At 45.2% G+C, this 27,136-nt stretch overlaps 1 protein-coding gene across 7 annotated transcripts in view; it reads left to right on the top strand.

Moving 5' to 3' along the window:
• LAMA2 (laminin subunit alpha 2) overlaps positions 1 to 27,136 on the top strand; it is a 3,858,378-nt gene that overhangs the window by 1,127,011 nt on the left and 2,704,231 nt on the right. For all 7 annotated transcript variants that reach the window (XM_086927001.1, XM_086926997.1, XM_086927002.1 and 4 more), the window contains exons 7-8: positions 14,638 to 14,755; positions 19,737 to 19,915. In XM_086927001.1, coding sequence (XP_086783127.1) covers positions 14,638 to 14,755; positions 19,737 to 19,915 — 297 coding nt within the window. The remainder of the gene's footprint in view (positions 1 to 14,637; positions 14,756 to 19,736; positions 19,916 to 27,136) is intronic.

The following is a 27,136-nucleotide window of genomic DNA, read 5'->3' as shown; positions in this document are numbered from 1 at the left end:
TGGCTTCCGAGCCAAACATAGCACTGAGACCGCACTCATCGCAGCAACAGACGACATTCGAACTCTACTGGACAATGGAGACACAGTCGCCCTCATCCTCCTCGACCTCTCCGCAGCCTTCGACACAGTCTGTCATAGCACCCTGTTACAACGCCTCAGAAACATAGGAATCCAAGGAAAAGCACTGGAATGGATCACCTCGTTCCTTGCCGGAAGAACCCAGAGAGTCCGCCTCCCACCATTCAAGTCAGAGGCCACTGAAGTCATCTGCGGCGTGCCACAAGGATCTTCACTCAGCCCCACCCTCTTCAACGTATACATGAGCCCCCTCGCGGCCATCGCACGCCAACACAACCTCAACATCATCTCCTACGCTGATGACACTCAACTGATCCTCTCACTCACCAAAGACCCTAACACCGCCAAAACAAACTTACATAAAGGTATGAGAGAAGTAGCCGAGTGGATGAAGCTCAGCCGTCTGAAACTGAATTCCGACAAAACAGAAGTCCTTATCCTAGGTACCTCCCCCTCCGCCTGGGACGACTCGTGGTGTCCAGAGTCCCTTGGAAAAGCACCCATCCCGACGGACCACGCACGCAACCTGGGCGTCATTCTGGACTCCTCACTCTCGATGACCAGACAGGTCAACGCCGTTTCTTCATCTTGCTTCAACATCCTTCGCATGCTCAAAAAAACATTTCGCTGGATCCCCACCAAAACTAGAAAAACGGTCACCCACGCACTGGTTACAAGCCGCTTGGACTACGGAAACACCCTATACGCCGGTACCACCGCAAAACTTCAGAAAAAACTCCAACGCATCCAGAACGCATCAGCCAGACTCATTCTAGACATTCCGCGTAAAGACCACATTTCTGGTCACCTGAAAAACCTCCACTGGCTCCCCGTCAATAAGAGGATAACATTCCGCCTCCTAACCCACGCACACAAAGCACTTTACGAACTTGGACCTGAATGCCTCAACACACGACTTTCCTTCTACACCCCCTCCCGTCAGCTAGGCTCCTCCCACCAAGCCCTTGCTGCTGTACCTCGCATCAACAAAACCACCATGGGAGGAAGATCCTTCTCCTACCTGGCAGCCAAAACCTGGAACTCACTTCCCACTCACCTCCGCCTCACTCAGAACCACCTAGCATTCAGAATGCAACTTAAAACCTGGATATTCGACAAGTAATTCCCCACCCTTCTCCAAGCGCCTTGAGACCCTCTGGGTATGTAGCGCGCTATATAAATCATTTGAATTGAATTGAATTGAACTGCATCCTTCACACATGCCTGGTTGCCGCCTCTCCCGACATTGGGCTATTCTGTGGCTGAGGTGCCATGGTGTTGATGGCTCATGTTCACGGCTTGTCCAGGTTACCATTGTAAGTTGTTCTGTTGTGTCCAGTTGGTGGGCATGTTGAAGTGCATGTTGGTTGTGATTTTGTGATGTGTGCATTGCCAGAGTTGTGGATTGCATGGTTGTGGAGTTGATGTGAGTGGGGTGTTAATTTGGAACTTGCCAAGGGGCTGTGCATTTCCCTTGGTGCCATCCTGGGAATGCTGCTTGCTAATGGACTGTCAGAGGATGAAGAGATAATGCGCACTGGCAGTGTATTTGGAGGCGACATTGGTGAAGGTCCCACGGTGTTCTGATGTTGCCTGCACATTGATGTGTGATGTGCGCTTCCTGTTGCGGTGATTGTGTGTTGTGTCACCAGGGGGCACAGGTATGACATGTGTGCTGTGGATTGCCCCCAACACTTGCATGCATCAAGCTATGGCGTATGGTCCTTGCTTGGTCTCCAGCGGCTCCTGCGCATTGTGTTAGACGTATGGGGACTGGGGTGCCAGGGTGATGGTGATATCCAGGACAGGTGTGGGGGAGTTGATAAGGTTGGCTGTGAGACTCCCCCGACTCTGGCGGTTGTTGGTTGGGGTGTGCCAGATGCCAACAGGTGCAGCACAGCCAGCAGCTTGGTGTGTGGTGGGATGGTGGTTGTCTGCTGTGTTGGTCCCGTAGGCCTGTTAGACGATGATGGTCTGGATGCATAGGATGGTTGTCCCTTTCAGCCTGTAGTGGACAGTGACATTGTCAGATGGTGAGTCTGTGAGGCGGGTCCGTTTCATGGGGGGCCGCTGTCCTTGTCTGCTCTGCCTCTGTGGTTGTCCGGTGGGGTGTTCCGAGGGGGGGGGGTTGGGGTCCAGGGGTGGTGGCGGTGGATGTTGTGGCCCTCTTGGGTGTATGGTCTGCATGGTGAGTGGCTCCATGGCAATGGTTGCCCTACCAATGGTGCCCTGGGCTGGGCTCCCTTTTGTGGTGCAGGCTGCCGTGCGACTTCAAACCTGGTCAGAGCAGGTTTTAATTTCCTGCTGCTAGCATGCCTTATCGTGTGTTTTGTGTTCTTATCACCGATCTGGCTGGTTGTTGAGGATGGTGAGGTGACATGTTGTCGCGGCTTTTTTTGGAGCTGAGGGCTGTTAACACCAGCTTGTGAATGGGAAGGTAAAGTTATCACGACTTTGGCTGCGATAAAGTGCCGTTAATTCAGTGATAGCTCCTTGTGAATATGCCCCTGAATGTATAAAACATGTGTCAAGGATTACCAAGCACAGCGCTGCACTTGAACATGCAAGCAATCTATTTCTACAGTGAGTAATAAACCTTTTGACTACTTATACCAGCATTCTTTGGGATGACTGGGCAGTCTTGCTAGAACCAGTGTGCAACTAAACCACTTTTTAATCAGTGGTGAAAACCAGTGCAAAATTATATGTACATTTTAATAAAGATAAATATTTGATTCCAAGAAAAAACATCTTGAGGCGGGCGCTAGAGGGCGCCAAGCAAGATGGCAGTGCGTTAGTGCAGCTCTACCGGCCGGAGCCCCTCTCTATCAACAATCCTGCTGAATCTGCCCCCAAACATCACTATGGGGTGCAGGAGCTAAATGCGCCACCATTGTGCCATCAACAGCGGCAAAATACTGGGACATAGCGGCTGTGGCGACGCTGTGTGCCGAGTCTTTCCTGACGGGCCCATCTCCTAAGATGGCGGCCTAGTGTCGGACAGAAGGCTGGCGCTTTGCTAACAGCAAAATTGGGAGCCGCGTACACATAGTGGAGCCGGGAGCTGTAGGGCCTGTTTGACAGTCTCGGGTGCCGTGTGGGACTGGTGAGTGCACGCCACATCGGCGGAAGCGGACTGCCTCGCCGCTCTGCTGGACTGCTGTGCAGAGCTGGCCTGCTCCGCTGCTGCGCTACGAGAGACCGGTGAGTGAGCGATCACCTCCTAGTGCAATGAAAGTGGTGAAATACTGAGCCAGCTGGGAAGGAGTCAACCTCATCCAGATCCGAGCCAGCGACCCGAGTCGGCTGTCGGATCGTGTAATCCAGGCCGGGCCTACACAGGAGGAATACTGCAAATATGATTGCCGGCGCCTTGGGAACGCTGATAGGCCGTGAGCCTGGCTCCTTTCTGGGCCCGCCATGCCGCTGTGTTGCCCCGCTGCTGTTGAGGCCTCTATTTGCCTTGCCCACAGCCTGCAGCGCACAGAAGGGATACACGCACCCCTGGGTCCCCTATAACCGACTTCCCTGCGGCTTAATTACTGCGCCCGGAGGTGCGGCCTCAATGTCTAGTGCATGTTGGACCCTTGGCGACGGAGGTGAGCTTCACAAATTTCAGTTAACGTCCGATTGCTGAACTGACAACAGGTGCCTCAACTCCCTAGGTACAAGCTGTCAGTGGGAGGACTTGTGACCGTTGTATCCACAAAAGAGCTAACCATCGCCTCCATAAGCGTGCAATGGGAATCAGCACGTCATTGTCTCTGCACTATCGGCATATACCTGGAACTGTAGGGGCATGTGGGACCAAACACAGCACTAAACCAACCTTCCCCTTCATAGAGGTGGGACAGATATTTCGGCGTGGCAGGCTGTATGTTGACATGTTTAACAGTGAGAGCTGTCGCATTGTGACCCTGCAAGTACATGAACATTAATCACGGACACCTTATGTCTAGACAGTAAAGGCCACTCTAAATACCAACCACGCATAAGAGGGCTCACTGCCCACTATTGATACATGCGCAAGAATAGTGTTTGCCCCCTGCCTATTTCCAAGAATACCAGGTATACAGTCCCACGCTAAACAACGGGTAAAACAGAAAGTAGTGAGCCTCGCCTCACCTTTGAACCACGCGAATCAAGTAAGTCTCATCAACGTGCCCGTCGGACTAAGAAATGGACAACCCAACGGACAGCTTATCTTCTGATAGAAAAATCGCTTGTGGCTGTCCAGGCCAGCCTACAAAGCATTGATGGCAAGATTGACACTTCAAACCTACGAATGGACCACATGTCCACTAAATTAGACAAGCAGGCCCTGTGCATTCCGGAGGCAGAAACGAGAATATCGGACACTGAGGATGGACTTCAACAGGTGGCATCTAAACGTCGGCCATGGAAAAAGTGCTTGTGCTGATCCAGGCCAAGAATAAAGACCTCAAGGCCAGATCAAGGTGCAATAACCAGTGCATCACGATCCTACCGGAATTCACAAACGCGGGTCACCTCGAGACGTACATTGAATCTCTCCTGCAGGTGATTTTTGGAGCTGAGAATCTATCACCTGTGCTGATAATTGAGCGTGCGCACCATTCCCTGGCAGCCAGACCCCCACCGGGGACGCCCCATAATAGCGCGTCTCCTCAACTACAGAGACCGGGATGCCATCCTCCACAAGGCCAGTGAAAACAAAAACATCGTTAATGAAGGCAACTCCTTGGCTTTCTACCCAGACTACACCGGGGCGGTACAAGCAGCACGGAAGGAATACCAACCAGCAAAGAAAATCTTCATGGTGGAAAAAGTCCCCTACCCAATGCTGTACCCGGCAAGACTGCGAATTGAGCTGAATGGCAAAATACAGCACTTCACCTCGCAGAAACGCACAACGGACTTTGCTAAGACACTAAAACGGAAATCCAAGAGCTCCCTTAACCAAGATGAGGACGACAATTACGACTCTTCGCAATGCACTGCAGAGGGATAACCTATTCGCATTATGATGGACATCGACCACAGAAAGTTCTAGTAACACATCCTGGTGGGACTCTAACGCAGACATACCTCACGTTGCACTGGGTACGGATTTCTCCTGCATGGTGGCCTGAACTCTGAATCGGCAGATAAGACAATTTGTATCCTTCATATGTTTCCTAATTTTCTATATATCACTGCTGACCTGTATAGACCTCTAGTTAGTGAAGGTTGGGTCACTACGTTGTATGTCTCTGGCCACCTCCCTTTACATCTGGGAGTGATTTGGCGCTCCGGCGCTCTCCCATGGGTGTTCCCCACAGCTGCTACGGCAGCCTCTTTTTCTTATGGGTTACTGTTTTGGGGATAGGGATGGCTTTGGCAGGTTTGGGTTGCTGAAGTGTGTGGGGGATTTGGGTTGGTGGGGGTAGTGGGAAATTCTTGCTGTGGCTGAAAGGTACTGAGACTTGCTGGAACACTTGATGCATACTACTGAACAGATGCTTTAGGTACATGTCATTTATGATGCCTGAAATTTTTTATGGCTCATGAAAAAATTGCATGTTTAATGTGGAATGTGAGGGGACTTAACTCCCCCAAAAATACGGCAGGTACTGGCCTACATAGAAAGACACGGTGTAAACATCGCACTCATCCAGGAAACGCACCTCACATACATGTCATACTGAAGCACGGGTGGGCGCCAAAGAGGCAGGCTAGAGGCAGGCCTCAAATTATTTGTCATATGCCAGGGGAGTACTAACCCTAATAAAGAAAATGTTCCCCTTTATTATGATAAAAACTTTGCATGGACGAAGCAGGACGTTACGCCATAACTCATGGTAAACTGGCAGGGGTGCTCATTACTTTGGTAAATGTATACAACTCCAAAGTAGAAGACCCAGACTTTTACAAGCGCATATTCTCCATTTAACGGGACTGGCTGGATGCCACAATAGTATGGGGAGGGGATCTAAATACCCATTTAGACCTGAGCAAGGACAAATGGAGTGGGGTTGCGGGACACTCCCCCAGATCTGCCAAGGTTATTAACGAAGGTATAGGGGAGCTGGGCTTATCGGATGTATGGCGACTGCGCAATCCGGCGAAGATAACTGGCACACCTATCTCCACTGTCCATGCTAGTTGGTCCCGGCTGGATTATTGGTTCATGAGTGCCATCAGTACTACTTGGGGTTCAGATATAGAGGTGCTCCCACGAACTCTGTCAGAACACTACCCAGTTAGACTAGAATTACATCTCCCACAAGAATTTGCCCGTCAGTTAACCTAGCGTTTCAGCTCTGCGGCTTAGCTGGGTCTCCTATACACCCACGCGATTTGGGAGGCTATAACACAATACTTCACGCAGAACAAGGGATATGAGGACAGTGCTGCCATCCTCTGGGAAGCCTTCAATGCCACGATACGTGGAGTGTGCATTAGCACGGCAGCGGGATCCTAAAAGACATACGAGGCCAGCTGGAAAAGACTGAACACATTGCAGCACTTAGAGAGAGCCTATGAGTGTTCCCTCAGCACAGTGCTCCTGGCCCAAATCAAGGACTCAATCACGGAGCATAACAAGCTAGCAGAGGATGAAAGTCAATATCTATCCCGACGCCACATTGCCTGTGCCTACGGGGAGAGGGGCAGACTGGGGCACACATTAATGCTCAAAATCAAAGCCAGGGAAGACACAGACATCATCACAAAAATGACAGACTCCCATGAGGTAGATCATTACTCGACCAGAGACATCGTCTCGCAGTTCCGAACAGCTTATACAGACATGTACACCTCACAGACTAGTGCACCGCCAACAGAATTAGATGAGTACCTATCAGATATTGCGTTTGCATGGCTTTCAGTTGACCAAAGGGATTATCTCTGCCAACCTATAACTGAGGATGACATAAAAACAGCAATAAAATCCCTCCCAAAAATTAAAACCCCAGGCCCTGACGGACTCACCTGTGAGTTTTATATAGAGTTTGCAGAAGAGTTGACGCCTTATCTTATTGAAATGTACGCTGAGGCTTTAGAGATGGGCATACTTCTTTCAACACTCAGGGAGACCCTTATAATTACTTTGCTAAAAAAGATCAACCCCCAAACCGATGTGATTCCTATTGCCCGCTATCTCTCATAAACTTAGATGCAAAGCTTTTTGCAAAAATTCTTGCAACTCGACTCACACCATTAATGCCTAACCTTGTCCTACTGAACCAGTCCGGATTTATCCTGGAACAGTCCACATCAAATAACCTGCAGACACTGCTGGTCATGCATCACATTCTAGACCCCGACTTGCAAGCGGTGGCTATGATGCTAGATGCAGCCAAAGCTTTTGACTCCATTGAGTGGAGCTACTTTTCAGTATTTTACAATGGATGGGTTTCCCACCACTCTTCATCAATTGGATACAACTGCTGTTCACCGACCCATCAGCCTGCGTGTGCATAGAGGGGGTCACCTCAGATCCCATTCCAATCCGCAGATGCACAAGGCAGGGTTGTCTCCTCTCGCCACTATTATTTTCAATAACGCTAGAGCCCCTCGCCTGTATAATTCGATAATGCCATAGAGCAGCGGTACTGCAGTTTGCCCACCGCCCTGTGATCATCTCACTTTATGCAGATGATATGCTCCTATTTGTGAGGGAGCCACAGACTATTCTGTCTCCGATTCTGCGAGAATATATCCGCTTTGAACGATTCTCCGACCTCAATATCAACTGGTCTGAGTCAATTGGAGTCCTGCCTCCACCTCTTCCCACTCGCTGGAATTTCTGCTGGCGTGGACTTTGGAGCCCGTAAAGTATCTTGGGGTATGGGTCCACCATGACCCAGATATTGTGACCAGTGAAAACTATGGTGTGGCCTGCACAAAACTAGAACAACAAATAGACCGATGGATACGACTGCCACTATCACTGGCTGATCGCATGGCACTTATAAAAAAGGTTATACTGCCTACGTTTCTTTACTTTTTAGCACCATCCATCCCCATACCTCCCACCATAATGCTGTTCAAAACACTTTGATCGCTACAAATTAAATTGATATGGGGTGGTAAACAAGCAACAGTGAGTCTATCGACCCTCACTCTGGATTACAGCAGAGTGGGGTTCAGTGTGCCTGACATACACCTTTATTATTTATCAGCACAGGCTCAGTTTGCTTATTACTGGTACTGCACTGATGATTATATCCTGCATGTAGCTGTGGAGAATGGAGATGCACATCCCATCCCTCTAAGTTCTATCCTGACACACATGTGATGGGGCATACCTCGCTCAGAAATTAATTCCATTAATGCCACTATTGCTGCTTAGCAGGCACTAGGCCACAGGGCAGGCAAACTCTCGCTGTACTCCCCACTGATGCCCTTGGCACAGCACGCAGAACTATCAGTCACACACGAGAAGGGTGTCATGCGCACAATAACCCTAGCTGGCATTGATAAAATGCAGGACATTTTTCCCTAGGGTAGTTTTATAACTCAGGCGGACCTCTGTTATGCACTCAATCAGTCACCAGTGTTCCTTTTTACTATTCATAGGCATTGCGTGCACACTACCCGACGTTTCCAACAGGACCCCTACACTGCAATCCCTACACACACTGCTCACCTAACCCACAATATGAAAACTGTTGACTAAGTTATACAGGGCCGCTAGAGATGAAACTCTGTAGCATCACAACAAGAGTATGGAGCAATAGAATAACAAAATTGATCCACCACTCACACAGAAGAACTGGGAATACTTCTGCCAGTTGACTTTGGACCTCACACCGAATAGCAATTTAAGATTAATTCATTTTAAGTACATACACCAAGCCTATTATACACCACATAAACTCCTTAAATGCGGTCTCAGAGACCATGACAGATGCAAGCGGTGCAAGGCTCCTGGTGCGGACTTCGGGGACTTGGCATGGGAATGTGGGAAAATAGCAGGATTCTGGGTATCTGTGCTTGCAGTGCTACATAACATGATCGGCATCACTTTGGATTGTTCCCCACATGTATGCTTATTGGGCCTGGTGCCATCTCTAAAAGGAATGCTGTGCAGATTTATTAAAATAGCGATACTGCTTGCCAACCACTGGCGCGTATCTCAGGTATCCTCCCTCAGCCCGACACTGTTCAACATTTACATGGTCCCGCTCGCACACGTCGCCCGACGGCACAACCTCGACATAATCTCCTACGCCAACGATACTCAACTGATCCTCTCCCTCACCAAGGACCCCATCACCACCAAGGCCAACCTCCACGATGGAATGAAGGCCGTCGCCAACTAAATGAAGATCAGCCGACTGAAGCTGGACTCGGAAAAAATGGAGGTCCTCATCCTTGGCTCAAACCCATCAGCCTGGGACAACTCCTGGTGGCCGACCGCAGTCGGGGCAGCCCCCACACCCACCGACCACGCACGCAACCTGGGAATTATCCTCGACTCAACGTTCTCCATGACCAGGCAAGTCAACGCTGTCTCCACCGTCCCGCGCATCCGAAGAAGAAGCACTGGCGGGAGATCCTTCTCTCACCTCGCCGCCAAGACCTGGGACACCATCCCACTGAGCCTTCGACAGACCCAAGACCTGCTGACTTTCAGGAGACTTTTCAAGACCTGGCTGTTCGATCAGTAGGGGCCCCCTCCCCTCCCAGCACCTTGAGACCCTCACAGGTATCTAGCACGCTCTACAAATGGTTGATTGATTGAAGCACAAGGTGGCTATGTCCTGGGAAAGCCGTGATTGCCCCTGTACTACGTACTGGTTAACAGACATGGTATACTGTCATGAATCCCTAGCTCTATACGCGAAGGAAGTGCCCACCACGTCCAGGCCAAAGGACATCTGGAAACCGCTGTTGCAGTACCCCCGCTGACACACCAATGAAGCAACACCTGACTCTGATGTATAGCTACGCTGGGTCATTTTGGTTTATTGTTCTCATGCATTATAACTCATGTGCACTAAACTATTGGAATGTGTAAACTACTGTACCTTTTTACGCCACGTGTTGTTATGCTGGTTAAGTTGACTAAATTTACTTGCAATGCTCATATGTAATGTGCACCAACTTTAATAAAATTAAAAAAAACGTCTTGAACGTTCTGAATGAGAATTTGGAAGCATATCACCGCTCTTGGTACTGAATTTAGTATTACAAGATATGAACTGTATTAATCAGTTATCACTAAAACTAATAGTGCGGGGTAAGAATATTTCTCGGTTATTACATGTACATATCTTAAATACTTTCTCGCATTCTTACTGACTCTTAGGCCAGAGACTCCACTCTTTCTTTGACTTAGAAATTTTCTATCGTAGTTTGTGCGATACATTTTTTATCTTTTATGATTTAACGGATTTTAATAACCTGTCTGCAAAGATTGCATTTTTATTTCAGACATACTGATTTTGCTCTTGTTCTTAAGCAATTTATTCGGTGACTTTTTTTAGTTTTGGACACGTGTTATGTATTTGAAGAATGCGAAGTTATCCCACGTACTTCCTTTTCCGGTCTTTCTTGCTGACCGATTTCTTTTATGTCAGAGCTGTGAAATGGCTATCCTTTTTAATTTGTTTCCCCTGAGAGCATCAGAAAGTATTTCATAAGACCATCCATACATTCAGTTGGTGTAGAAAATGCAAATCTCTCTTTAGCCTACCCCGCCCGAGCACACTGCCAGTACCCTGAAGTGAAGTTAAAAGTACTCAGGAACTTGGCATCCCCCAATTGATCAGTGAGCTCATCAGCTCAGGGGATGGGGTGAGCATCATTCTTTGTGACTGACTTGAGCCCCCTGTAGTCCACACAAAACTGGAGTTCTGGAGGGGTGTCTGATGGGGCAGCCTTTGGAACCCGCATCACTTGGTTGGACCAGGGACTACTGGAGAGCTCAACCACTCTCAACTAAAGCATTTTAGAGACATCATCCTTGATGCTGGCCCTCACCTTGTCTGACAGTCTGTAGATATTGTTTTTGGCAGGGGGGTCTGTCAATATCGTTGGTACACAAGTGTGCAAGCCCAGAGGGAGAACAGAGAGGCGAACCTCTCTATAACTGGCGACAGCCCCTCTGCTGCACCCTCCAGTGGCCCATCTTTCTCCTTGGATGACGAGAGTTCAGGGTAGAGGTTCACTGTCCTCCCTGACTCCATCATCCATTACCAACAACATGGTGATTTCAGACCCCTCATAGTGGTGCTTCAGGCAATTGAAATGGAGGACCTGTAGGGAGTTTCTGGGGCTCTTGATGTCCACCAAGTAGTTGGCCTCCACTTCCTTTCAATCACCTCATAGGGCCCTTTCCAACGCCATATGAGGGCCCTGAATCCAACTTGCACCATCACCCCCAGTTTCTGGCCAGACTGAAACTTGACCAGAGTGGCCTTCTGGTCATACCATTTCTTCATCTCCTCCTGGCTAGCTTCTTAGAAACCTTCTTCCAGAACTTCTGAATTTGGTTGAGGACGGCTAATGTGTAGCTAACCACATCCTTAGAGGACCTCTTGGGAGCTTTCTCCCACCCCTCCTTCACCAAACTGAGAGCTTCTCTTACAAGGTGACTATAGAAGAGCTCAAAAAGGGTGAACCCTACTAATTTCTGTGGTTCCTACATGTAGGCAAATAGTAGGCAGGACAGGAGGACATCCCACTTTTACTTCATGGACTCTGGTAGGCCCATATTCATGCACTTGAGGGTCTTGTGGAACCTATGAACAAGCCCATTAGTCATGGGATTTGCTTCCACATGGACTTCAAGTACGTGGACAATAAGTTGGTCTGACACCTGTCTGACACCACTTCATTGAGGGAACCCGCTCAGATAAAAATCCTCATCGAAGCTCTAACCACTGCAGGTAAATTTATGGTCATCAGAGGATTGGCTTCTGGGCACTGTGTGGCACAGTCCATGAAAACCAGTAAAATCCTGTTACCCAAGACAATTTGGTGTCCAAGAGCCAAAAAATGTTGATGCTCATCCTCTCAAAGGGGGTGTCAATGACAGGCATGGGAGTCAGGGGAGCCATGAGTTTCTCCTGTGTCTTACCACTTTCCTGGCAGGTGAAAAAAGTCCAACAGAAAGCATCTGATAATGTACTCATTTGGGGCCAACAACAGTGGGAGACATGCCTGTCAAATGTCTTGTCCAACTGCAGATGTCCTGCAGAGGGTGTCTCATGAGCTTAACCAAGTAACATTGGGGAACCACCAGAAAACATGCTTTCCAATGTACAAACACCTTGGCCTCACTGTAGGGGAGGTTGTTCTCCCAGGAAATAAGGTGGTCTCCAGAGGTGTAACCAGCTGCCTGGGCTTCGGCCTGCTGCCTCAGTATCTCTAGAGCTGCACAATATTTCTGCGCCTTGCAGAACTCCTCACTGATGGGCCCACCCTCAACTTACCACCCAACAAGCTCAGGCAGGTATCCTAAAGAGGCAGTTTCCTTCACAGTCGGCCCTAAGCCTGCCTCCTCCAGTGCCCCATCCACCAGTATGGTGGGAGTGTCAGAGACTGTTGTTCCATGCCTCCTGGTCATCCCCTTCCTTGCAGCTGCCTCTGCCATTCTTCCAGGCTCTACTGACTCTCTTTCAGGGCAGCCATGGACCGAGTGGTCACGCAGACCCACTCAGACCACCCCAACATTTCCAGGTGTGACATGAGCTCCACCTCTGTCCAGGCAGTGTGCTCCAAGTCAATCATAGCAAATGATCCACAGGCATGGCAGGGCTCAAAGCTACCTTAAAAGAACCTCAAATCCCCCCACCCGAAGGGATCCAGAGCCACCAGGTGTGGCTCTCATGGTTGTCTGCCAATACAACCTGGTGAAATGCATTGGGTATCATCTGCTCTGAGGACACCAGATGACACCTGACTATAGTAATACTGGCTCCTGTGCCTTTCAGAGCCTCCAGACTCTGCCCATTGACGGTGGCACATTGCCTATACATGGAAATATTGGCAGGCATGGGGACATTAGGCACCATCTCTCCATTACACAGCAATACTAAGGTAAACTCTGCTGCCACCCTCCATCTCCTTTCCACTATCTCCTTTCCAAGCGCTCAGTGGCAAGCCCATGGAAGTGTCCACCACTGGGGGCTGTGCCCTTTTAGAGCTCTTAGCATCTCCCTTGGTGTGTCCATATCGGTAGCAGTTATTGTACGTGGGGACAACTTTAACAATATTTTGTCCACAAAACCTTCCTTTCAAGACAGATTGGTAATTGGACTCTTTACCCTGTGAACTATTTTGAGGGCCTTATGAGGAAATCTGTTTTGATCTCTCTCCTCCTTCTTCTGGTGGGAACCCTGACCACCCTTTTGAAGATTCCCCACCTGGTGCCTACTTTAACACCCTGGTGCTGACCCAGATGTCTGCCTCTGCAACAAGTTTCCTGGGACCAGTCAGATTAGTCTCCACCAGGTGCTGGAGCAACTCTGTAAAACAAATGTTGAGCATATGCTCCCTTATAATCAGGCTGTAGAGCCCACCTTTATCATTAACTGTGTTAGCCCTCACCCATCCATTCAGTGCATTACCAGAAGAAAAATCCAAGAAATGTACCCTAGACTGGGAGTTTGTAGCTATCCCTCTACTTCTGGCGGTACTTCTCAGGGGTCAGCCCAAACTTGTTGACAATGATGGCTTTGATTAGGAATACGTGCTGTGGTCATGTATGTCCCTCCCCACTATAGGCATGTGTGTCCACAAGCCATCCCCAGTACTACTCTGCGATCTTGTGTCCCCACAGAGTTACCACATACAGCAAACAATTTGTCGGTATCATCTCCCATCACATACTTGGCCACCAGATCTTTGGGTATGCAGACCTTCTTGTCACGTTCAGACATTGCAGTGACTTATATATGTTAAAAAGTGAGTTGTAGGCGTAGCAAAAGGTTTATTTTGCCAAGTCAAATTGGCAGCTTAAAACTGCACACAGGCTGCACAGGTAGGCATGAGACTTGTTTAAAAAGGTTACTTATGTGGTTCACCCTGACAAGGATTGTGGCTGTTGTTTGAGAAGGAGTCAGACCCCCTTCAACAAGCAACCCAACTTCTCACACATTGCATGTATTTGTTTAGAGCTAAAGCAATATGGTGTTCCATGATAGAGCCCCTTGCAAATACTAGCATTTGTTCGATCCCCGTCAAAGAGATCCAGATGGCGTATTATGAAAGGGGAATGCCTGTGGTGCGCTTTGAAGTATTTTGCTCGTGACACACATCCAGGACAAATGCCAAGGGGTAGGATAGAAAACAAATGCAGAACTTTGTGTGTATTGTCCCTTAAAAAAAATGCACAACAGAACATATTTATTAAATGTGACTGCTATTATTAAAACTGCACTATTATCATCACATGTTGCTGATGAATAACACACATTGTCAAGTAGCACAGAACATTTCACTGATTACACTTGAAAGATTGTATTCAATGGGATGTTAATGGTAGAAAAGTTGATAACACCCCCTGGGATTCATATTGCCACTAATACTGCTATTAGATTCCATTGTACATTAAATAATGTTCTGATTGTCTCTCTTCCTCGTTAGAAATCTTCATGTGAGTGTGAACACAACACTTGTGGAGAGAGCTGCAATCGTTGCTGTCCTGGATTTAACCAAAAGCCCTGGCAAGCTGGAACATTCCTGGCAAAGTATGAATGTGAAGGTAAGATCCCCAAAGCCAATGGGCACAGTGGCTTCACCCCACCATCTGAATAAAGTGATATGTAGTTAGGCTCCTGAGCTACTGCACTGTTTGAAGGATTCTATGCCCTAATGGTACAGAATAGGCAATGTCATATACAACTCAGTAAATGTTCAAACATATCCCCCATGTTATGAAGACTGAGAAAGCTCAAGTCTTTCTCACGAAACCCACAGGCTGAAGCTTTGGACAACAAATGTTATCAGGGCCGGACTGGGAACTAAACCCGACCCTGGCAAAGTGCTCGCCCCACCCCGGGGGGTTGGGGGTGCCGCCGTGCTCTTTGCCAGGGCCAGTTTCGGTCGATTTTGTTACAGGGCCGATTTTGCAGCTAGGCTGCAAAAAAGGCCCTGTTACAAAATCGGCCCCCAGGGGCCCAAAACCGGCCCCCACCCATGCGGCGCACCAGGGGGATTGCCCGGTGCCCGCTATGGCCAGTCTGGCCCTGAATGTTATATGTTTCTTACAGTCTAAGGTTCGTGAAAGCAAAATTATCCTTCGGGACACATAAACATACAGACAATGACCATGAAAATGGAGCTCTCCTTCAAGGTACAGAGTTCTTACATGGTAACATATTTGACATCGATGCTACCCCTAGGATTTTCAGACCCTATAGACTCATGTTTTTGACAGCAGAGCTAATTTTGAAGTTAGAGGGTGATTGCAGGGTCAAAATGCAATCCCTATGGTTTCATCAATCTTACAGACTCCAGCATCTGGCAGTGATGCTACCTCCAATTTACAAAGTTACAGAGATCTTAAACATCCAAGTGTCTAACATCAGAATTGTTCATCAATGTATCCAGACGCTGACAGCAAATCAATCCCTTGTGTTACACACCTGCTATCAGGTCTATGATAAGATGTCTATCACTTTGGGTGATAATCCAGAAAAATATCTAGCCATGTGAGATATAGATCCAATCTTATTGTCTCAAGACCTTGTTTTGAAGAACCAATATGAATGGTACCCTTTTCAACTCAAATGTAACCTATCCTAGTTCAAGTGATAGCCCCCTAAACATGCTACAGAATAACTATAAAGTAAATATTTTTGCCTCTAAGTATATTTTCAACTAGTGTTTATGAGAGGTATTTAAATACAACTTTGTAAAGTTGTAGTTTTGGCATTCTTGCTAAAGACAGATGCTCCTGCAGGACACTCTAAGATCAAGGGAGAATCTTATCCGCACAATCCGTTTAGAACCACCCCTGTACTAATATCAAGGGAGAACTAATTCCCATTACAAACATTCCACTCCTGCATCTCTGGTATAGAAGGCCCACACATCCAAATCTTACTTGATAAAAAGGAGCAGTAATCTGGACATTCCATATAGGACAGTACCATGCATAGGAAAGAACAAAGTTTGAAGTCAAAAGTTACCATTAATATAAATGATCAAAGTATTAAATGTTCTACACCAGTAGCTGCCAAATGAAACAATGAAAGACACAACAATGTCTAGCAACTCCCCACAGGTGACAGCGGTCAACCTTTCTCTCCACAGCTTCTTCATCCTAAAAATGCATGTTATCTCCAAAAACCCACAATAGTCCTCAAATCCTTCACAAAACGACTTAGTTTTAAATCTATTTATTGTTCTCTCTCCTTCCTTCCCATTAAATAACGTTTTCTTAACCCTCATCCCTAACTGCACACTATTATGTTGCATGACTATCTATCTTACTCTACTAAACTTCTGCAAACTGCCTTACCTCTGCCCAACAATGACAAACTGCCCTGTGTAACCATTCTCTGCAGTCTAACACTATCTAATCTCTTCTAGCCTATCCACCCATTCTACCTTCTATTTGCATAAATGTACGCTAATGATCACAGCTAATTTCTATTAACTTAATTTTCCTTGAAGAAACTTGGAGAAATCCTTGGAACAGTTTTATGTGAGTTCATGTCTTATTTCTAGTAACCACCCCTAATAACTACTGGATCAACTACTAACCTTGGGTTCCAGAGTAGCATGCCACGCACCATAAAACCTCGTCAGGTGTAGTAAGTGACAGAGGCTCCAGGAGAGGCCCCTGGGCTTTCAAATCCGGCGTCCAACCCTCAAGCTCACTGGGGAAATGCCCAGTGGAATAAAAGGCCTGTCTGGCTGTGCTACAAACCCTTAACTCCTAAGATTACTGTCCCCATAATGCACAGTGGGACTGCATCGTTCACCATTCGAGCTCACACTTTTTATGCAGGGGGGCTCAGTTTGCAAGAGCTACCAAAATAACTATTGCCCAAAAAGCATGCGTAATTAGCTATAAATGGCATGGTGTTTTGTGTAGCACTTTAATCCACACACTTGCTTCTTTGACTTTCTGTGAGGGAAGCAAAGAGCATAAGAGGGAGACATTTACTCACAATATACTTACTTAGAGGCATGGGCAAGTGTTCGCTATGGCAGGACTGGGGAGCTCAGTGGCAGCTTTCCTGTTGGCAAGGGGGTAAGACAGTGGTGTGTCTTGGCCCCCCTTCGCTTTACCCTCTACATCAACAGTCTTGGAGACACCCTATCCAGGGACTGCCATTTCTTACTCAGGGTTGGCAAACGGTCAATTGGTATGCTACTATATGATGACGATGCAGTCTTGTTGGCCCCCTCCCCAATTGACCTTCAAAGAATAGTGACACATTTTGTTTCCTACATGTCAAATCTTGATTTAAAAGTCAACATCTCTAAAACATTCATTATGAAATGCAGCAATCCCAGCGTTAAGTGTTGTGAAATCTCTATAAACAGTGAAAAACTTAACTTCACTGATCACTTCTCATACCTGGGAATTGCCTTCGATAAAAAGGGTTCCTGGTCTAAAGCTGTTAATTGTAGAAAACTGCTTTTTGCAAAAGCAATTGGTGCCTTTATAAACTTTGTGAGGAAACTGGGTAAGCGCCCTATTGATGACCTGTTAGTTATTTACAAAGCTAAATGTGTCTCAGTCGCTCTGTATGGAGCTGATATCTGCGGACATGTTCAAGTGGACTCAAACCAGCAAGTCAAGGACGAGTTCCTGAGGTATCTCTTAGCGGTGCCAAATAGCACAGCTACGTATCCCTGCCAGGCTGAGTTGGGGCTGCCGTACCTGTACGACCTTATTAAAATCCAGCCGATCTTGTTGTGGCATAGGATCTGGACAGGTGCGACTACAGATCTCAACCGGGACATTATAAAAGACAGCCTGAATCTTCATCAGGCAAAACGCATTCCCTGGCTCGCCTATATCAAAATTTTTATGCAGGGCCTAGATCTATCTGCGTTTTTTGATAATCTGGAGACCACAACGGACCTACTTGCTACACCTGTCCTGTCTCACGAGAAGGGACTTGAAGGCATTATGTCTAAATCATCTAGAGTCGATCAGGCTATCCTCTAATATTATGAAACCATCTGTCCGGGCCAATCAATTGCTTTTGATTAAGGCAGGGATACTACCTTATTTATCATTTATCCATGGTAATTATGATAGGTTATTATTGACACGTTTACGCCTAGGCAATTTTCATAAGTTAGTTACCTTTCCCTAGCCAAATGATTGGTCACGTTCTCTTTGCCCGTGCCCCTGTGATGACACTGCAGTAGAGTCAACAAGCCACATTATATTTTTCTGCAAATTTTACTCAGAAAAAGGTGGATTTGGCTCCTTTGAAACTGCAAGGCTTGAGACTCTGTCGAACTACTTTCATTAACCTCATCCGTGCTGCCTCGATTTACCGCTGGTGCTGGGGCCCAATGTTAATGGGTGTGGTCATGACGGAACGGTTCCGTCATGAGCACAGCCCAACCGATGCTCATGATGGAACCGTTCCGTCATGAGCATCGAAAGGGTTAAGTTGTTGTTTCTCGATGAAGAGTTGTTACTAACCACCTCGCTAAATATCTAAAACGGGTGGTCAGAACCAGGAAAACAATGCAAGGCCCGACTGATTACTAGATTGTAACATTTTAATCTATGCTACTCCAATCGGTCAGTTCATAATTTTTAATCAATTGTTATTGCATTTTAACGTTTTATATTGATGTATGTATGTTGTTTTCTTTTTTGATGTGTTTTGTGCTTTTATGATTCTATATATTTTAATTGAATAAATCTTGACTTGACTTGACTCACAATATATAAAAGTCCAGTCTTTTTCTGGCAAATAAATTAGCTTCTTTGTCTCCTGGTATTTCAGAGCAATTGAACTGCACCTTCCAGAAGGCATCCTTATCAGAAGGCAGTTCACCCTTAAACCAGTATGGGCAGTAGGCAGGACTTTACCACTAATCTTTGGGAAGGGGATATTTAACCTATCTACAAACACATTTACTTGCTATCCATGCTATTGAATCAAACAACAAACAAATAAATACTGATTGATAATGATAAATGCGACATTCTCTGGGAGAGTGTCAATGAATTGTGAAAATAGGAATCATGTAAATCATCAATATTAGTATGTTAGAATTTAGGCAGAATCGGCTTTTTGACCTGGTTGCTTTCTGTTTCACCAAAAGGCTTAAAAAGCCTTGAGTTGGTAAAAATAAAAAAGAAAGCTGGGAATCATTACTCACTCTTTATTAAGTGACAGTCGTGTTCAGCATCGCAACTTCATCAAATGCAGTTTTATAGTCAATAAAATGCAAGGCTGTAGTCGCTTTCCAAAGAAAGAATCTCAGCACGTCAGCAAAAATAAACGCCGGCTTCCTTTTTTCAGAAAAAGGAAAAATAACGATTTTGCCAACGACTGACAAACACTTTTTGAGAGAGGATGCTGTTATTTTTAGGAGCAGTGGAAGCTATATCACTTGTAAGTATGGCACTTGCTTCAGTGTGGACAGCAAAATGTCAGAGTGATAAAGGAACCTCTCAGCGCTGCCGTAAAAGAGTTGTATTTAATAAGTTGGTGGGATGGATGTGCTGCTTGTTAACACAACTTTCTCCTTTGCAGCATGCAATTGTCACGGGAAGGCTCAGGAATGCTATTATGACCAGAAAATAGCCGACAATAAACTGAGCCTGAACATCCATGGAAAGTACATTGGAGGCGGGGTGTGCATTAACTGTACAAGGAACACAGCAGGAGTGAACTGTGAGACTTGCATTGATGGCTACTTCCGGCCTAAAGGGGTAACGTACACTTCTTGCATTACCTACAACCTTGACTTTCTGGCTCCTCTTGAAGCCTGTCTCCCAGGAAGTGTGCTTAAGTTAACTTAGACATGAAAAGTGTGATCACCAGCTTATACTTTCCTAATATTGGGGCATATTATCAAGGGGGTTTATCTCCTCTTTTTTTGCTTTAAAAGCCAAGAAAGTGGAGATAAAATTATCTCCCTATTACCTAGCTTTCGCTAACACCAGTTAGCGACAGCTAGTAGGAGATAGCGACCATCTTGGGCCCCACTTTGCATGTCAGTGATATTTATCACTAATGACATGCAAAGTGGGCGTGCCAAGATGTTAGCGACTGGAAACAGTCGCTAACATCGCTATCTCCTATTACCAACTTTTGGAGATATTCGCGCTAAGCGCGAATATCTCCAAAAGCTAACACCTGCCCTGAGCAGTTCTTAGCCATGTTATCCAATGGGAGGTGGATAACATGGCTTAGAGCATTAGCTCGGTAATGCATGAATATCGCTGACTTTTCAGCGATATTCATGCATTGCGGCCGATTTTTATCGCATTTGCGATAAACCTTGGTAATACCAAGGTTTATCTGCGATAAAAATCGCCGCAGCTCGGCGATAATTTTTTCACGCTAACCAAGCAATAGCGATAATTATCGCTATTGCTTGGTAATATGCCCCCTTATTCCTTGCACGGGCACTTTACTATCCTTGAGCAAAAGGATGTGTCACTGACTTTATGTAAATTAGGTAGCTATCATGATGGAACGAGCACTGCAGATGTGAGACAGATTTCAACGTGTGATAGAAAGGGTCATGAACCATAGTACTGTTTGCAGTTAATTTCAGACATATGTTGTATTATGTTACTCTTCTATCCAATGGTGGTTGAAGGAGGAATGGAAAGAGAAATCAGCAGAGGCGAAAGTAGAAGACAAGGCAGAGGATATGGGAGGGCCCTCCTATATTGGGTGTTCATCTCAAGATACTAGTGGGAAACACTCCTCAAACTCCACGAACAGAGCAGAGTTCACTGCCAGGCTTAGTTGCCTGTCTCATTTTGTTTGTTCAGTGTTCTGCTCTCTTCTGATGACTCATAGAAACGTCTTCAGCCATTGTCTTGTAAGAGGCATATGTTGGCCATGCCCAGCACACACCCTAACAAATATAATAGTAACACAGTGTACCTGGTGCCTCAAGCTCGCCTCCTCTTTCACATAGAGCCACACCCATTTGTTGCCAATGTATCCCTTTTTCTCTGCTTACATGTGCTTGTTGGTTGGGAATTCATGATGAACTGCATTCAGTGGCCTGTGTCTTGACCATGGGACGCTGGTTCCAGGGTGTTTCCATTGCTGTTTAGAAGAAGTGTTCTCTTCTCTTAACAGAATGATAAAACATTGCATTAATTCTTCAGGGAACCCTGTATTATTCTCTTCAGGAGAAACACATTTTGCCTGGGCTGGTTGCATCAATCAGACACTCGTTTATTGTTCATAAATGGTATAAAACACTTGATTACCCCAGAAAGGGGTGTCCTGGTCCTAGAGCAACAACGCAAATATCATTTCGAACCTTAACAGACAGCAGCATTCGGTGCGTTTTGAGCTGCTTCTTTTTCCACTCGAACTTTAACAGTCAAGGCGTTCCAAGCAAAGGAATAACCCAACATGTATTTCTTGAACCTGGGGCAAAAAAGCAGATGAAGATACCTAGGGGAAGATTTATGTTGGGAATGCGCCACGTTTGCATCACGCAACTGCGGCGTAAACGTGGCGCATCCCTACGACCCATTTACAACGTGACGCATCTAGGCAGATGCGTCACGTTGTAAAGCCCTGCGCCACTTGTGGGCGTTCCGGCGCAGGTTGGGCGTTCCGGGGCAGGTGCGCATCGCAAAAGTGGCTGAGTGAAATCTATAAGATTTCACTCAGTCACTTTCAGGCCAATGCTGCGTCAAAACCCTGCGCCTGCTTGAAGCAGGCGTAGGTCTTGACGCAGCATTGTAAAGATGGGGCACCCCCGAGCCTTGCTGGAGCTGCATCGCGCTTGCGACGCAACTCCAGCAATGCGCCACCTTTACGGCACAGATGTGTCACGCATCTGTGCCGTTTTTGCCCCATGGTGCTCCGCATTGTAAATGCGGCGCACCATGGGTGGCGGAGCAGTGACGCAAAATAACTGGCGCATCCCTGGGGATGCGCCAGTTATCATAAATCTGCCCCCTAGAATATAAAGTGCTGGAAGGAACGTAACGTGAAAAAAAATGACACCTAACTATGCAAGGGAAGTTAATAGCTTGCTTTATGATATTGTCATAATAATGCTTTGACAATATTGCCCTTAGAAATTGGCAGTCAGTGCAACTTGATTAAATGGGAGATGTGAGAACATTTATTAAAACCCCAAATCACATAGCAAGGCATGCCTACAAGTAAAGAGTTACAATAATCTATTCTCGGTGTTATGAGACCACTCATCAGTAATTTCCTGGCCATATTGGGAAAATATGGCAAGATCTTCATGATAAGGTTCAGCAGACAAAAATAAATAAAAATCTCTTTATTTATATGAACTTCAAACACAGGTTTTTTCAATGAAAATGTATACCCCGGTTCAATCATAGGGGACAGGAGTAGGAAGAGAGCCTAAAAAGGCTGACCCTAGACTGAGGCCACAGAGTTGGGTCACCAATGGCCACATCCCACGTCTTATCCGTATTCAGAATTAGAAAGTTTGCTCTCATGCAAGTGGCAACTTCACGGGGACATGCCTTAACTTTTTTTTTGGGCAACCCGCATCATTATCTAATTGAAGGATGATTTGAGTGCTGCGGGCAAATGCAAAAAATATTGAGCCCAAAGGAGTCAATAGGTTCTGCCATAGGAGAGAGCTAGAGGTTGAATAACATAATGCTTAGGGCAGAGCTCTGCATCTCCCCTGTCTTGATAGATTTGAAAGGAGTTAGCAAGAGCTAGCACCTCAGCCCATGATTAGAAAGACTCAAATGAACATTTGCTTATTTTAAAATACACTTCCTAAAAGCTGGGTCCGTCCCAGAAGCTAGCGATGAATTGCAAACAGTAATTAGTAATGATGCTAACAACTAACAAATCTTTTTAGGTGTCATATTGGGCATGCATCTATTGGGGAGCCTGAGGTAATATGTCATCTTATGAGAACCCTGGTGTAAAGTTGCATGTGTGAAATCTCTCCAAATAGGTGCCAAAGGAGTCATGGTGGAACTAATAAATGTAATAATCTTCTCTTCACAAAAATTAGACAGTTCTAGGCAGAGTTACTGGCTAGGCATATCTAGACCACAATCCACATTAGGTGAAGCCTGGCTATGTCAGAGCGTAAAAAAACCTTTTATAAGATTGTAAGTAGACAAATAATGCTTATAAACTGTAGGTAACATTGAGCATTGCATTCTTGGTCTTCAGTTACTAAAATAAAATTGAGTCACTCTAAAGTAAATCCATGATTAATATACGTTTCTTGCTTGACTGATTTCGAGAATGCTATCAGCTTGGTACATTTATCTAGTCAACTTACCGGTGCAATTTGGATCCCCAGCCCTGTGGTATGTTCATTAAAGACATGCACAGACTCCCTTGCCTCCAGTTTCCTATGTTAGGCTAGGAGGTGGTGGTAGATTGTTGGGCATTTAATATAATATGTTGAACTTGCCAAAACCTCCTTCATTACCTTCAAACTCTGATTTCCACCATTTAGATTTGCAACATTATGTTACTTTTTAAGTTGTCTTATTTTCTGACAAATTACTGAAATGTTCTCAAACGTTTTACAGCTCAGTCCGTCTAGGAAAGGCACGCACAGTTAGACTAACACACATATTGAAATTATGAATATTGGAAAACAAATTGCACCCTCTGGTACATTTCATTAAGTCAAACCTGGCAATAGTTATCAGGGTTAAAATGGCTGGTAAATGCTGGCACAAGTGAATTTTGGTGTGGAAAGCATCAAAATCGGCATTCACATGTTGTTCCCTATAATGTGGGGAAAAACCCATAATTTGGTGATATAGTCGATAAAATCTGAGTAAGCACTTTGAATTTTATTGGGTGCAATAAATATCACACCAATTACCAGCCCACTCATAATGAGGGTCTAAGTAGAAAAGAGGGCCTATAGCGTGCAGCTCAAGGAATATTTCAACATGGATGTGCAAGAGTGTATCTGTTTTCATCCGTGAAGAATGTTTATTTATTAACGATAGAACCTCAACGGATCATAGTCCATGGCCAGGATCAACTTCAGTAGACAGTAGGTAACCCACAGGCCTCTAAATCATGTCTGCAGCCAACATTGGTTTTTTAAAGTAATGAATTTGCTCTTGTAAACAAACCCTTAAGAAATAAGCAGGACTTACTAGGAATCTAAAATCTGTCTTTCTTCTTGTCACTGAAGGAACAGACCCAATCAAACTAATGTAAAAAATCAATGGTCTTTACTATCTCCTACATTACTAAGAGCCCTGCACCTTAAGTATTCTAGAACGTCTATTTATTTGATAATTTCTCTTTGAGTTTCAAACATTGCAGTGACAACACTCCCTGCAGCCCCCATATTAATGTTGGAGGCTTCCAGTGTGATCTTCAATACGTGTTACTCCAGCTGTCCCACCCTCCCTGGCTCTAAAATGTAGGTGGGTTAATCCTTTTGTAAAAATACATGCAATGTAGGGGGGGGGGGGAAGTAATGTGTGATGCGTGACATATAGTTAAGCAGTATCTCACGTGAACATTGAATATAAGGGCATACTTCACGATGAAAAACGACAGGAGATACCCGCCTACATCAGGGAGAAAAATGTCTCTCGGGTTTCGTTTCACTGCTTCTGTGAGACGTTTTCTGCTCAAAGCAATCCCCCTTGGATTAAAATATTGCAACATATTGCTCTTTTGAAATGACAAGACATTTCGCAAATTTTACCTAATTTCGCTGGTGCAAAAATGAAAATCGCTTTTACTTAGTCTAAACCTCTAACATTACTTCTGTACATATTGTGTATATCAGAATGTGCATTAAAATCTAAAGGTGAGCGCCTCTATGAGTCAGTATCTGGCTGACTTCGTGTGGGCTTTGTGTATTTCCATTTTTATTGCTTCTTGTGATGGTGAATCTTGAATAACACAAGCTTGCGGCTGTCAACAAAACCAATAATGTATGCTATACAGCTCTTTATAGTCTAATGGTCTAATGTAGGTAAAGACAAAATCACAAAACTGGATATATGAATGAAAGTAAGCACTAGAAAATTAGATTGTGTGTGTGCCATTAGTTCCATAAGTCTAACAGCTGGAAAATCACTTGATCTCCTTTTGATTGTAATTGCCTTGAAACACGAGCCTCCCTTTCCTGCCCGGTGATTAATATGACACAGTAGAGTAGAGTTGTCCAGAAAATTATGTACTATTTCCATCAAATGATATAAAAAAACGAAGGTTCAAGACATAAATGTCATATTGACTGTGACATGTGTTAATTAGGACTAAAGTGAAGGTGGGATTTCTATTTTCTATCAAAGGCGAATGCCCATCAATTAATGTCTAGCCCTTAAAGGTTTTCCGTAATTATCATCAAATATGTCTAGCTGTCTCAACCTGTTCCATATTATTTTCCACTGCAAGGCCTTTTCGCTCCTTAGAGTACTCTTTTACTTGTTTTAAATGTAAAATGAACTAGCTGTAAAGAAATAGCGCTGCAATTTTATTAAAGACTCAGCGCTCTCCTACTAAGTGGTGAGATATTTATCACACCTGGAAATTACCGGGAGCAATCAACACTGCACCTTTAGAATTTTCACCAATACATTTTTTCCAGGTCAAACCTGGAAAAAAGTAATGGGGTATAGGCTCAGTAACTATCAGGGATGTAGAGTTTGGTGCACACAGCAACAAAACCCACGTTATTCCCCCTTTCTATGGGATGAGCTCGTGGTAAGTGCTATGATCATACCAGTTAAGATCTAAAACCTGGGCTAAAGTTTTTTAATGAGGGCAATAAAAAGCACCTGTCCCTACCTAAAATAGGCAATATATGCAAGGATTCTAGTTATCTTTCCTTACTGAAATCAATAGCTGCCATACGAACATTGTAATCCCTGTTTCCCAGAAGCCATTTGCCAGTGTCTTCATCAATGAAAAGATGGGGCGATTTCATAGCACTTCCCAAAAACTGCTTTGCTGGAAAACTGTAGCACAGTCAATTATACATTGAAATTAGGAAAGGAAGAAACAACTTGAACCAAACACACACTACCATAAATAACATATATTATATGAGTTTCTTCGATGGACTAAACCTCACTTTTTGTTTAAATAGAAATGTAACTTTTTTCACTGTAGCTAGGATATTTTACATTCAGTACCAGGGCTGTAGGATTACACCTTCAATGCCAAAATGGCAGGGAGTGGCATAATGTAAAACTTCTTAAACATGTATTCTACAGATCCCAAAACAGCATTCAACATATCCTTTAAGTTGCAGTCTGGGCATTAGAGGCATTCACATGCCTCTCTAAATGGACCTTATCGTGAAAGTTATTGATATCTATTTCATGCATAATCCATTTGTCCCATTTGCTTTAGTGATTGCCAATACCTGACCATAAGGCTCCCTAAAATAATCGAATAATTAGGGAGTCGATCTGCTTCTGAAGTCTCCAGTAATGTCGTAAATTCTCAAATACATAACCACACAATGCTTCGGAAGTCCAGGAAACTCAGACAAATCACTGCATCGGTGTTGAATATAAATCTTCTAGAGATGCTAGACAGTGCCTCATCCAGAGTAATATCTCTCTCAGGAAGATAGAGAGAGTGACCATCCTAAACCCTTTTACAAAAAGATATACGAGGTTTGCCATTTTAGCCGAAAGCCATACCCCCGATAAACTACATTCACTGGCTGTCACAGCTGCAACACCTTGTTCACATCCCACATTTGGAGATGTATACACTTTGGTGCCTCACTAACCTTACTATAATCCTAAGTAACCTAAAGATCAAGAGATAATCATCGATAAACATTCCAGCAACTGGGACATACCCAGTTGAGATTGTCAATCCTAAAGAATTTAACAACGTATTAACCTTTCCCTCATTCACAAGCTGAAATGAGTTCAGGATCTAAATCACATCTGTACCTATAGAATCTCAAATCCACTCCATACATCAACAATAACTTT

The sequence above is a fragment of the Lissotriton vulgaris genome, chromosome 6 (assembly GCF_964263255.1).
Source record: "Lissotriton vulgaris chromosome 6, aLisVul1.2, whole genome shotgun sequence".
Lineage (NCBI taxonomy): Eukaryota > Metazoa > Chordata > Amphibia > Caudata > Salamandridae > Lissotriton > Lissotriton vulgaris.
This window is presented reverse-complemented; position numbering and strand designations above follow the sequence as displayed.